This window comes from Ziziphus jujuba, chromosome 3, assembly GCF_031755915.1.
Source record: "Ziziphus jujuba cultivar Dongzao chromosome 3, ASM3175591v1".
In the NCBI taxonomy this organism is placed as follows: Eukaryota; Viridiplantae; Streptophyta; class Magnoliopsida; order Rosales; family Rhamnaceae; genus Ziziphus; species Ziziphus jujuba.
Genome location: NC_083381.1, coordinates 23,733,551 through 23,748,386, shown reverse-complemented (window position 1 = coordinate 23,748,386; position 14,836 = coordinate 23,733,551). Strand labels below are relative to the sequence as shown.

General features: G+C 36.0%; 1 protein-coding gene across 1 annotated transcript; it reads right to left on the bottom strand.

Moving 5' to 3' along the window:
• Nucleotides 1–524: 524 nt before the first annotated feature.
• LOC132803152 (receptor-like protein Cf-9 homolog) lies at nucleotides 525–11,092 on the bottom strand. Its single transcript, XM_060815411.1, has 3 exons — nucleotides 11,033–11,092; nucleotides 8,996–9,112; nucleotides 525–3,131 (listed from the first exon to the last, which is right to left on the bottom strand). The coding sequence occupies exons 1-3, from the start codon at nucleotides 11,090–11,092 to the stop codon at nucleotides 525–527; spliced, it is 2,784 nt and encodes a 927-aa protein (XP_060671394.1).
• Nucleotides 11,093–14,836: the final 3,744 nt, after the last annotated feature.

Genomic DNA, 14,836 nt, shown 5'->3' with positions numbered 1-14,836 from the left:
ACAAATAAACAAGCTAAGGATATTATTTTCCCTCAATTAAAAATTCAAAATGAAGTATATATTTTAACCAAAAAAAAAAATGAAGTATCAGATTAACTTTTAGCAAAGAGGATATTATATGTCTTCCAAAATTCTACAAATTTTTTTTTCTACATTAAAACTTTTTTCCCACCTTTAACATTTTCATTGTAGATATTACAATACAGTGTATTTAATATTCTGTTTGCCCAAAAAAAAAAAGAAAAAAAAAAGAGTACTAATGATCTGTTAAAAGAAACAAAACAATCTATATTGGCTGGATATGCAAATTTGCAAGAGGCAACAAATAGTATCGTGAGAAGGAAAAAAATATTATAATAATAATAATAATAATAATAACAATTCCAACTAGTTCACAAGGCTAAAATTTTAATAACACTATAGAGAAAAATAAATAAAGAAAAACTGTAACAGGAGGCATAGTCAATTACATACCTCACTAAATTTGTTCTCGCACCTCCAAACACATAAGCAAGCAGTGTCTTCTAGGCATACAGTAAATTACTGAATCCAATCTTTATCAAAAACAGAGTAAATTTGTCATTTGAAAGCACTATATATCCCAATGATACTCTAATCATGATTCCACATCCATAACCCACCAAGATGATCTTCCAGTCAAACCCATAACCACCTTCTTCTTCGAACTTTGTGGTCGGAGATTGTGGTGCCTCATTATTGCCACATATTTTAGACAATGGAAATCCACATAATCCCATATTTTCACTGTATGAAGTGTTGTCGAATGTGTTGAATTGCTTGCCACTAGGTATGGGACCAACCAATCTGTTTTTTGAGAGGTCTAACACTTCAAGAGATATCATGTTTGTCAATTGTTGAGGGATCTCTCCAACAAGCTCATTCGAAGAGAGGTCTAACCATTCAAGGTTACTCAAATTTTCCAATGTTAATGGGATAGGACCAGTCAATTTATTATGTGAAAAGTTGAGCCCTTTAAAAGACTTTAGCTTGCCGATCAACTTTGGAATCTCTCCTTCAAAATTATTTTTTGACAAGTCAATTGTTGTGAACATGGTTTGAATTTTCACCAATTCAATAAAGAAGCCTTTTATGACAACAATGATAGATTCATAATATTGATCTTCTCCCATGTATGTCAATTGGTCCGAATATGCATCCATCATGGCCAACAAATTCTTGAAATATTTTGTTGGCAAATTACCACTGAACTCATTGTGAGAGAGGTCCATGATTCGCAAGTTTCGGAAAGGAAGTGCAGTTTTGGGACTAACCTCTATGGAACCATGAAATCTATTAGATCTCAAGATAAGAACTTGTAGCATTGGAAGAGATTCCAACCAGTAAGGAAACGTTTCATTCATCTTGTTATTTCCAACATCTAAAATTTCCATCTTTTTACATCTGACCAAAGATTGCGGCAATATCTCACCAAGTTGATTTCCATTAAGGTTGAGATTCCTCAATGAATTTCCCTTTGCAAATGTGAGAGGAATTGTGCCATGCAACTTGTTTATATGCAGATTCAACACTAATAAGTTGACACTAAAATTTCCAAGACATGGATGAACTGTCCCAATGAGAGAATTATTGGACAAATCAAGATATTTTAGCGAATTAAGATCACAAATTGAATAAGGTATCTCTCCACTCAATTGGTTTTTTGAGATTGAAAGGTATTCCAGTCTTTTTAACTTTGAAAATTCGTTTATCCCGACATCACCACTCAAGGAATTTGAGGAAAGATCTAGGAAAGTAAGATTCACTTGTTGAAAGATTGAGCTTGGAAGGGATCCGTGGAGTTTATTATTACTTAAAACAAGATACTGCAAGGAATGGGATTGAAATTCCTCAATGTAACCAGTGAATTGGTTGCTACTAAGATTTAGATATTCTAAAGATTTTAAGGAGTACAGCCAACCAGGAATTTTCCTGTCGAGTAGGTTATCAGATAACTCCAGAAATTCTAACTCCAGTGGAAGAGGACCACTGGATGTTAAACTATTTGATGAGTTATCATATGAGAAAGAAAGTTGGGTGGAGTTATAACTAGAAATTTCAGGAAGCTGGCCAGTAAAATTGTTTTCTGACAAATCTAATCCTATGAGGCGCTCTAGATGCATCAGAGATGACCATGGGATTTCACCACCCAAATTGTTAGAGTAGAGATATAACTCACTGATTTGAGTGAGGTTAGCAAGCAAAGTGGGATTCCATCCTAGTATTTTACAACTCCCAAGGTACAGATATTCCAAAGAGTACTTGAAATTTTGAAATAGATAAGGGAAATCTATTGAGAGTTTAGTCTCAGAAGGATCCAATTCCTTGAGTGGACTACTAGTATTTCGATTAGATTTAGGGAACAAGGAACCGGTGAGATTCTCATTCCTAAATAAAGAAAGCATTTCAAGTTTTGGTAGGCGGAAAATGTAATCTGCAGGTAAGTTCCCTCCGAGACTGCAAAAACTGAGCGTAAGGTTTATCAAAGAAGAAGACAAATTCATCAAGACAACAGGGGAAACAGAGGACATATCAACTCGACTCAGATAAAGTGCTTCAAGATTGGTAAGATTTGTGACAGTTCTTTTCAAGGTAAAAGTGTCTACTTTCAGTAGAATATTATTATAAGAAAGATTAAGCTTTACTAGTTTGGATAGGTACGAGATTTCTGGTGGTACATTCCCCGAAAAATTAGAATCACTCAATATAAGGTGCTCTAAATTGGTAAACTTACCGAATTCAGACGGAATTGTTGAGCCTCCAAAATCATTGTATAAGAGGTATAGACTCTGTAGATTGCGAAGGAAGAAAAGAGTGCTGTTAGAATGAAAAGCTCCTTGAAGCCTGGCACAAGAAAGATCAAGGCCGATCACATGACCAGCCTTTTCATCACACGCGACTCCTCTCCATGCACAACAATTTGATGCGTCATTCTTGGCCCAAGAGACTGTCGGAGGATCAATTCCATCACATTCATAATCATAATAAAAAGAAGCAAAGGTATTATTAACGGAAAATGAGTTTTTGAATTGGATCAAAGCGGATCTCTCGTACAGATGGCACAATGGGGAAGGATGATGAATAATGGAGGAAGAAGAAACATTTGACGATGTCTAAAATGAAGAAAAAGGAAGAAGAAAGAAAAGCAACGATAGCAATGAAAACCAACCCATCAGAAAAATGCTACTACCAATGTATTTGTTGTTAATAGCTGTAAGCTGTGTACATATTTATAATGAATGTAAATTTGTGCACTACGTGGTTTGTCTTTTAATTATATTATGAAAAAGACTGATTGTTGACTCTGTTTTTAATTTCCGTCTGAATCCAATTGATAAAAGCGTGGCGCGTTAGCTGCATTTTAATAGGACAATGACCTAACAATTAAATTTCTAACGGGCCCATATTTTTTATCTTTTCAAAATTACCCGAACGCCAAAAAAAAAAAAAAAAGAAGTTAATTTTTCCGAATAATTGTAGACTCTCCCAAAGAATGACACTTTCTAATATTAAATAATCTAATATTATTTTTATAAGTCAATGAAAAGTCTATCAAGATCATTTAAAATGAAGTCTATAAAAATCTATAAAAGTCTTTGATAATTTTATAAATTCTAAAAAAGTCTATCAATATAAAAGTTTATAAAATATCTAATACTATTTTTATAAGTCAATGAAAGGAAAAAATATCTAATCTTATTTTCCTTCTTCTTTATCCTCGATCCTGTCTCAGTAATTACATTGGATACTTCATTTAAATATTCCACCTCATCTTCCCTTTACTTTGCTCTTTAATTTATTCAGTCTGCTAATTTTGTTTTCCATTTAATCGGTTTTTTTTCACACCCCCATTCATAAGTCCTGTTTAAACAGCTTTCACCTATATGGTTCTACCCAAAAAAAAAAAAAAGAAAAAAAGAAAAAAAAAAAGAAAGAAAAAAAAAAGTAGCTTTGAATATGTGGAAATCAGGCATCACAAATGCGCATTAACGCCTTTGAGAAGTCTTTCAAAAGAAGTTAGTGAACTGTCCTTATAAGCATTGACGACTTTGAAAAGTCTTTCAGAAGAATTAAGTGAACTGTCCTCATAAGTTAAAAAAGTTGACCAAGTTGCATTGATTTGAAGGAGCAAGAATTCTTACCAAAATTAATGAATGGGGTTGCAGTTCCTAATTTTCCACAGCTGAGTGAAAGATGCCTTGTCTGTCTGACATTTCCACATGGGTGAATCTTGACTGCTGTTAAAGCCTTTTGTATTTCCATTGTGATTAATGACTCAGGGGAAAAACTTGTAAGTGGTCCATAATATCACATTACCTGTATAATAGTTGTATGATAAATTTTTATGGTTACCACTTCATGGAAACCTTCCCATACAGTTTCCTATATAGGGTGTAATAAGACCTTCATTTATGATTAGCATGAATCTTTGGTTTTTCCATTGAAAAGGAACATTTTACGGTGATCTAGTTAATTAAAAGGCTAAACTATATCTCGTTTGTTTCATTTTACATGGTTAATAATTTTTTAGTATCAGAAATTAAGGAGTCTTCTGTACACAATTTTCAAAAGACATAGAAACAAAACAGTGCAAATAATAGACTCAATCAAGTTATAGGGTCTTGGCGACAAGGCAAAAAAACATAAAAATATATAAATAAAGTTTTGCTAGAAAACTCCTACACGCTCATGGTATCAAGCACAGTTAGAACAACTTTAGCTCCTTTCATTAATAATGAAGACTATAAACCACACAAAAGGCTTATGTCCTAGCAATTTGGGATTTTTTTCAAACTATTACAGCAACAATTTCATTTATATTTAACAAAAATAAAAGTTGTAAAAAAGTATTTTCTACCTAAATTTCATATCATTGTCTAAATAAACAAAGTCTTTGGGAAAATTTAGTGAACTTTCCTCCGCAGAACCCTAGACAAGCCCTGATCCCAGGAAAATACCACCGAACCTTCCAATGGAAAATCCGGCAGCACCTCCCCTAAGGGTAGGACTTACCAAAAATTACCTGCATTGAAAACGCACTTCTATATTCATCCCCTTATTCCTCCCACAAAACTACAAATTGATTCCACAAACTTTACATCACTTCACAAGAATAACAGTAATCCAGTGCATAAATAAAACATAAGTGTCCAGAATAGTATACAGAGCTTCATGAAGTGCAATTCAATAGAAAACACAACAAAGATGAAAGAAATGATACAACTGAAATGAACGAGTACAAAAGTACTTCTCGAAACACGATAGCGGCGGAGAATTGGTTCGCTCCGGAAGAACGTCTACCACCCCTTGCACCTAAGGGAACGGAATTTAAAAATGTGAGATGCTAATCATCTCAGTGAGTGACCCTAGCTACTGAACACTTTTAATAATAATAATATAACAAATAAGGGAATTTAATTAATACCGGCAATTAAATGGTAAATAAATAATAACAGTTGAAAATAATAATTTCTCTCAAAATTCTCACTAATCACTCCGTTGGAAATGTTCTCTTTTTAAAACATTTTCACAAAATCCGATATTCGCATTTCCCGAAAACCAAGGGATCAAACAACTTAATAAACCATAAATAAATAAATACATACCCCAAATGTAATTAAAATGTAAATACACATAATAAATAATTTTTGAACACTTTGGGGTTTGCAATTTTGTCTGAAAAGTTACACTTGACACACCACACCATATATCCGTGATGCCCTCCGATACCTAGCGTCCTGAGCACCGACTGGCGGGGAGATTAAAGAGAGAAACTTGCAAACGGCACTTCGGCATCCTTACAGTACCGCTGCTGAAACCGTCATCCCGGCCAGGGAGGGGGGCGGTTGTGGCCAATATCAAACTTGCCTGCCCACGGTCCAATGGCAACTCACGGGAGACATAATACTTGCGCGCTAAACCACATATACATACACCAGAACACCAATACTGTATGAATGCGTCTAAAATAATTATTAACTCAACCGTATCGTTCTTTCCAAAATTACCGTGGGATATATACCAATTTGCACATTTACCATCCCACATATTTCCGTTTAACAACCCGGTACGAAAACATCGATCACCAATAAAACAATAATTTTTCTCGTAATACGAGGTTCAACAAATAAAATACCGTGGGCATAATTATATAATTAAACCACCAATTTAAACAAATATTTTCATAAAATATTTAAACCAATTATGCCCAAAAATAATATTTAAAACCACATACGATTTATTACTGAAAATACCTTGCTCATGCATAATAATTAAAATTCAATCACAATAAAATAATAATTAAATTGCACCACATGAGCATAATTCAAATATCAAATAAACACCAATTAAATATAATTAATTGCCCCAAAATATTTTTCAAGGTGGGTCACTCACCTTAAGCGTGTATATCAACTAAGATCCTCCGCAGGATCAACTCTACTACTCGCACGCACACCTAAAACATCCACAGTACACCAACCAAATACATTAATATTTTGATCGGGTAACTCCCAAATGGGTACCCGGGGAGCGAACACAAACGACAACTAAAAATTACGAGTGATATACCGAATCGAAGCTTGAGTGATGAGGATCACGGATTCGGTCTTACTTCCCGGAGATCGGACTCGAGATGGCCGGAATCTCGCCGGAAAGCTTTCGAGATTCGACTCCTCAATTCTCCCAAACCATCTCGAATTGGAGGAAAAGGATGTCGGATTTGGATTCAGGAGGTCGGAATCAGTGGACAGGGACCGGCGGTGCAACTGGGTACTCGCCGAAACAGTGACTTCCGGCGAGCCGCCGCGGTCACCGGCAACCGTCGCCAGTGGCGGCGCGTGCGGTGGCCGTTGGCTGAGATTTTTGGCTGTTTTGTAGATCGAGGGGAGAGGATTCCAACGGGACCGGCGGTGAGGCAAACGGAGACCGAACGGCAGAGAGATCGGGTCTTGAAGATTTTCTCCGCCTCGCTGGAAAATGCTCCGATCCCGGCGCGTCGGAGGTCCAATGGCCGTGAAATTTGGTGGGCTGGCCGGAAATGAGGAGGTGGTGAGGGGTGGCTGGCGTGTGTGGCCTGAAAATGGCAGGAAAGGGGTCAAACGGCGGTGGAGGGGAATATCGCCGCCGAACTTCGCCGGCTCAGTCTGGGTGCGTCCGGCGACCGATGGTTGTGAAATTTCAAGGTTCGGCTGGAAATGGGAAGGCGCTCCCGTCTAGGCGGCAAGTGTAGCAAGGGTCGACTGGAAAATTGGACAATTCCGATGGCCGGTCGTTTCTCTCTCTCTCTCTCTCTCTCCTTTTTCTCTCTTTCTCTCTCCTCCCCGGCGTTTTTGCCAAATAAAAGCCACCGTGGGTGACACTGTTCATCCACGTGGACCAATCAGGTGATGACACGTGGCATTACTGTGCACTTAAGCCAGATATAATAAAATATTACGGTATCCGGCGAACTTCAAACATCCATAATTTTTTAACCAGATGTCCAATTTAAGCGTGCCGCTAGTCTATGAACTCGTATCGACGAGTACTTTACAACCATACAAGAGTCAAAACAAAATTACACAACAACAAAAAGTCAACTCCCCACACCTTTTAGACTGTTTGCACCTCAACTTGTTTTGCCCACAACTTTCAAACCGTAGCTTCGTTTTCGACATGCTGCTAGTCTACGAACTCAGGGCATCATGCACTTCTTCATGGTACCATGGTCAACTAGAAATTTCAAATGGAACAAAAAATCAACTTTTGACCCACTTGGTCAACGGTCAACCTCGGTCAATGTGCACGAATTCCAATGTGATTTGGGATGGGGTGTTACACTGATTGAGACAAAACAAGTCGTCCACCCACCACGACTCAAAAGTTGTCTAAGTTAGGAATCCAAGCGAGTCACCATTCCAAGTAAATTATAACATCATCCACATCCTTTTTAACTTAAAATTTTTCTTTACGTATACTTTTCGTTTTATTGTGAAAGCTACAACTACTAATGTTGCTCAAACATTGGTCTTTAACCTATTTTAGGGTTCATAAATGATTTTCATTGCAATTAATTGTTATTGACCAAAAAAAAAAAAAGAAGAAAAAAAAAAAGAGTTCAAAACAAAAAGAGGCATTAAGTTTTATAAGTTAAGCCAATATATATATATATATATTCATGGTGAGCATGTTATCCAAATATAACTCCAATGGCTTTCAGTTTCATTCATACCCAGCATATTAAGTATTACTGGAGACATCTCTATCGAACACCTGAAAATCCTTCAGAGTATAGAGTTGCTTATTAGCTTCCAATTTGCCAATTATCATAAAATGAAATTACATGAATAGCCCTTTTCCTATCATTTTTCATACATTTGATCATGATATCTTTGGATCAAGCTCAAAAAAATTGTACAACACACTCAAAACCCAGAACATTCGAAATGATTCTAATGCAGAACTGGGCCACAGGTGCACTATTCTACACTATCTCTATTATTCTAAAGAATGATGAAACACTAGAAATTAAAGAGTTAACTTCAGTTGGTGCTCTTGGCACCTCTATGGTTCCATTCCAACTATAAGCAGCCAGGAGGCAAACAAATAGTTTTGAACCACAGCCATTGCTACAATATTAACTGGTTTGAAAGAGTAAAAATTAATGGGGTTGCAGTTCCTAATTATCTCACTCATAATAAACAACAAAGCCTCTAATCTCACTCGCAATAATGATTAGAGGCTTGTGTGTGTACATGGTAAACATGACTTTTAAACATCATAACAATATATACTTTGGCTACATAATTGCTGTTTATCAAGAAGAACAAATAGAACTAAATAAAAAATTAAAAAATTAAAAAAAAATAGAAAACAAAGAACTTAAAGAGAAATTTTCGTAGTCGAATAGATCAGGAAACTGAGAATTTGATTGTCCAATTTCATTGGAGCACAAACACAATTTATGAGTAATTCCTATATATTGCAGTGTGAATACAGATCTCGCAGCCAGCGCTTCTCCAAAAAACAGGGTATTCGTGATTAAGGATGGCCATTCTTCATTTGTAGCCTCAGATATCAATGCAATCCTCTCAATAATGTGCTCCAGTGTGGCCTGTAAGTACGTTATAATAAATATGTTTTGATCAGAAAATTTAAATAAATAAAGGGGGAAAATGCTTATGTAAAAATGCACGTTCCCTCACTGTGAATTGGAAATATGGTATTACTTATAGTCTACGTATGTTCAAAACTCAAAAGAACCATTATTTTCAATTCATAAGCAGCAATGACACAATTATTTTGACTGCCCTCGAAGAATCCACTATATATTAAATTTTTTCTCCTGGTAGAGTTTAACTGCATCATTCTTTAGCATTCCATTTCACTGTTCCAATTCTTTATTTGACTTAGTATCCATCTGAGAAGTAACAAAATATGTCATAATTAAATAATGTATACAAAAAAAAATTAATAATATAAATAAATAAGCATAGATTACATAAGATGAGCTTCTTTTTCCCAAAAAAAATAAAAAATAAAAATCTTATAATCATTATCAAGTGGGAATCCCTCTTCCTCAGCAATAGCAAGAATTTGACGATATCACAAGAAGCTTGATAAGCATCAACCCAGCTCCAACTCCCAAAACCACGGTCTCCATTCCCTATACGTCACCCTTGAAACACTTCATATAAGTCCTAACAAAAATTAATGCCTAACTAATACTTGTCCGTGTCTAGTTATACTAAGGTGAATGCAATGTGCCACTTAAAAAGAATCCCCAGTACGATCATAGGATCAAAGGTGAATGCAATGTGCCATTTAAAAACAATCCCCAATACGATCATAGGATCCATGTAAGTAACAAGTTATTTGGCCATAGGATTAACTGAGAAGTGTTTTTTCACCTTGAAAACTGAAACTTAGGGCATGTTTGGTTTATGGAATAAATATGGGAATATAATTCATATTTCATAGATTTTATTTTTTCTATGTTTGATAAATTTTTGAATTTGGCAATAACTATTCCAGAGGAATAGATATGGAATAGATATACCTCCATTTAAAGGAATAACAATTCCTAATTAAAAACTCAGAATTTCTATTCCTATGTTTTAAATTGAATAAACTTTAAAATATCCTTATCACATTTAAATTTAAATTGATTATCACATACTAAAAATATATAAATAAATCTAAAAATTTAATTTTTAATTCATTTTTACCAAATTTGAATTTTTTGAAAGAAAAAATATTTATAAAGCCTAAACCTTATTTTTAAATCAATATTTTTACCAAACATGTAAATAGGAATTATCAATCATTTTCCATTTTCTATTCCTATAAATAATTATTCCTATTTTTAAAGGAATATGTATTTTGTATACCAAACGTAACCTTACTATATGATTGTTGGCTTTTGGCATCTAGATTAATGAAAAGCTAATTTCTTGTCTTTATAGTTATACTAAGGGTGAATGCAACAAACCACTACAAAGAATCTCCAACAGGATCATAGGTTCTATGTAGCAAGAAGTGATTTGGCCATCGAATTGATCGAGAAGTGTTTTTCATCTTGAAAACAAAAACTACAAGATATGATTGTTGACTTTTGGCATCTAGATTGTTCTTATTATGATACATAGCATGATTAATATGCCTTATAAAGTTTGAAACATGAGTAAAAGTATAAAAACAAGGGTGTGCTACAGACTATACTAAACAGTTCCATTTCTTTTATATTACTTGACAATGGAGAACAGGAGTCTAAGCTTTCTTTATTTCCTACAGATGAAGACCTTGAAGCGAATCTTTGAGATTCTGAATCACTAAAATCTAAATGACAATCATTAACGTACCGTTCCTTTATTGGAGGAGAAGAAAAAGGAACGTTTCTAGCACAGTGAGATGGTGACTCAGGAATCACTAGAACAGCATTGTCAGACTCCCCCGAAGAAGTTGAATTTTTTTACTATATTAAAAAATACTCAGAACTATTAAGTAGTAACTCAACTAACTTAGGATAAATTGCCTGGTCATTTGCACGCTTTCCTACAGGACGTAAATGAGGAACATTGGAATCAGTAGCCATAATTTGGAAGTCCAAAATAGTTAATTCATCTGTTAATTACTTTCTCAAGCAAATATCAATAGATTTTGGAGATTTGACATTATTAGAAAGATCAAAAGCCTCTGAAATTGATCCAGAACGATGAGAGATCAATCTGCAACCCTCCGACATTAATCTTCCTTCTTTTTAGAAGAGCTCTAATCACTTTTGGTCTGTACTTTTCATAGCAGCATCTATGACTTCCTCCAACATAACCACAATGCCAGAAGTCATTTTTTTAACCAATAATAAATTTGAAGAATTTCCTTAGCTGATGCAAAGGGAGCCTAACTTCGTTTCTGACACCCTACCAAGAGCAACTACCATATTTTCGGCATATTCCCTCAAGTCAAATGCACTAGAACTTTGTAGCAATGGAGATCCATGTGCATAACTAGAAAGAAAAAGATTGTGGTCTTCACTAAAATATAAAGGATTAGTTCTTTTGTAGAGATTCAACCTGTGTATAGCAAGCAATATATATATATCCACAAGCAGCACACAACCCATAAAAGTCCACAAACAAGCAAATATAGATTAAATAGAAGATCTCAGAACAAACCCATATGAAAAATCTAGAGAAAGAAAGAGACAAGCACATAAATATAAGAGGAGAGAGAGAGAACAAAACACACAAATGTTTTTACGTGGTTCAATCAAGGTGATCTACGTCCACGGGCAAGCAAGGAGATGATCATTTTCATTATCTTGAAGAGATTACAAGCCTAATCACCAAGAGTATATCACCATTGATAGGATTTTGAAGAACCCAATGTTTCTCTCTCTAAAACCAGTAGAAAAGCCCTTCATCTGTTTTGGCTTGAATTCCTAGGCTAACATATCATTAAAGAGGGGCAAAATCATAATTTTGGTTTTTTTCTTTTTTTTTCCTCTTCTCTTGCTTTTTTCCTCTTCACTTCATCAGCAAACATCATCCCATAAACTCCTCATGTTCACCATTAATTTAGAGTCATAAAAACAACATTTCTTCATCTTCACTCTAAATTAATAAACTCTATAAATCACATCCTATCACTCCTTACTTGCACACACATCCTCATCACTTGCTTTGCACATTGCTTAGACTCAAACAGAGCCTAAGCTTCTCTGTTGGAACTACCTTGGTTAACATATCCACCAAATTCTCTTCACTTGCAATCTTCACCAAATCCACTTCACCTTTATCGATCAATTTTCAAACAAAGTGGTACTTCTTCTCGATATGCTTTCTACGATCCCAGAAGGCTTGATTCTTTGCCAAGAAGAATGCACTTTGGTTGTCACAATGCATAATGACTTGGTTTTAGGGAACACCAAGCTCATTTACCAACCATTTTAACCATAATGCCTTTCTTGTTTCTTTTGTGGCGGCCATATATTCGGCTTCGGTACTTGAGAGTGCAACCACCGGTTGCAACAATGCTCTCCAACTAACTATATTACCCCAAACTGAAAATATATAACCCGTCAAGGACTTTCTCTTGTCCCAATCACCTTCAAGGTCCGCATCACAATATCCGACAACACAATAACCATTACCATTGTTCTTTTTCTGATATAATAAGCCAACATCCATGGATCCCTTCAAATACCTTAAAATCCATCATAAAGCCTCCCAATATGGTTTTCTCGAATTACTCATAAATCTACTCACAACACTAACCGCATGAGCGATGTCCAGTTTAGTACACACCATCAAATACATGATGCAACCTACAACACTTGCATATGGTGTCTTAGCCATGCTCTCCCTCTCTTGTTCACTTTCGGGCATTGCTTGGATGACAATTTGAAGTGGGGTGCTAAAGGCGTGATCATGGGATTTGCACCACCCATGTTGAACCTCTCGAAGACCTTCTCAATGTACTTCCTTTGAGAGACAAATATTTCCCGCTTCTTCTTATCTCAAAATAAATCGATCCCCAAAATTTTCTTGGCTCCTCCAAGGTCTTTCATCTCAAACTTAGAACTCATCAACTTCTTCAAATTATCAATCCCATTCATATGTTTGCACGCAATCAACATATCATCAACATACAACAAGAGATAAATGAACTCCCGATTCAACAACTCTTTGTAATACACACAAAGATAAAATGTGCTTCTCTTGAAGCCAATACCAAGCATAAACATGTCGAATTTCTTATACGATTGCCTAAGAGATTGTCTCAAGCCATAAAGGGATTTTTGAAGCAAGCATACTTTGGCACCCTTTGCATATCCTTTGGGTTGACCATTTAAATCTCTTCCTCGAGGTCTCCATGCAAGAATGCCGTCTTGATGACCAATTGATACAACTCAAAACCCTAGTGAACCATAAGTGATAACAAGATCCGAATAGAAGTGTATCTCACCACCAGAGAGAATATTTCATTGAGATCCATTCCCTCCTTTTGAGTATAACTCTTTGCAACCAATCGAGCTTTGAACCTTGGTGCCTTAACTCTAGGTACACCTTCCTTCTTCTTGAACACCCACTTGCAACCTACAACCGTTCCACCTTTAGGCTTATCTACTAACTTCCAAGTTTGATTCCTATGCAAGGAATCCATCTCCTCATCCATGGCCGCCTTCCACTTTATAGAATCTTCTGAAGCTAGAGCTTCCTCAAAAGTGTTAGGCTCTGAGTCCATTTCTTCTGCAACATCGAGAGCATATGCTATACAATCCGCAAAACCATATTCTTCTGTAACATCAAGAGAATATGCAATACAATCCGCAAAACCATATCTCATCGGTGCCTTGGATTGTCTGCATTCTCTATCACGAGCCAAATTGTAATCATGGAGGTTATCATCATCAACCACCTCCTCATTGATACGATCAACTACCTCATCAACTTGTTCTTGAGCCACTTGTGTATCACAGTGCTCCTTATAAGTCACTTTATTCCTTAGATTATCCTCAATTCCAAGATCGAATGTCTCCTTGTCAACTTCACCTCCACTCGAAGATTCTCCATCCTTCGCCAACCCAAGCATCTCACTCTCCTTCAACACCACATCCCTACTAATCACACACTTCCTTGTATCCGGATTCCAAAGTCTATAGCCTTTGACACCCTTTGGGTACCCCAAGAAAATGCATTTCATAGATCTTGGATGTAACTTGCCTTTGTTTACATGAATATATGAAGTGCCACCAAAGACCTTGAGATTACTTAAATCTGGTACGAGCTTGGACCACTTCTCCATTAGAGTCTTGAACTCAATAGCACTCAACGGACACCGATTAACCAAGTACACCGTGGTATTCACCGCCTCCGCCTAAAAACTTGTAGGTAGCTTAGCATTGGAAAGCATACTTCTCACTCTTTCTAAAATGGTCCTATTCATACGTTAGATAAGACCATTTTGTTGAGGAGTCATCCGCATGGTCTTGCGTTTCACAATTCCATGGTCATTGCAATAGGAATTGAACTCCTTATTGTAATACTCGAGCCCATTATCTGTTCGGAGCATCTTCATCTTCTTTCCGGTTTGGTTTTCACTCATAACCTTCCATTCCTTGAACTTAATGAAAACCTTATCCTTGGTTTTCAACATGTAGACCCATACTCTCCTTGAGTAATCATCAATGAGGGTCATGAAGTACCTACAACCACCCATTGAATTCGTTATCGCAGGGCCCTATACATTGAAATGAACATAATCCAAGATCCCCTTAGTTCGATGCACCACGATGTTGAACTTCACCCTAGCTTGCTTGCCATAGATACAATGCTCA

Bases quoted from the DNA above. Each gene is read 5' to 3' on its own strand.
- LOC132803152 (XM_060815411.1), bottom strand. From the start codon at position 11,092: ATGGCTACTGATTCCAATGTTCCTCATTTACGTCCTGTAGGAAAGCGT. The intron at 9,113-11,032 runs GCAATTTATCCT...ACGTACTTACAG, and splicing joins GAAAGCGTGCAAATGACCAG to GCCACACTGGAGCACATTAT. The intron at 3,132-8,995 runs GTATTCACACTG...TCTTCATTTTAG, and splicing joins AAGCGCTGGCTGCGAGATCT to ACATCGTCAAATGTTTCTTC.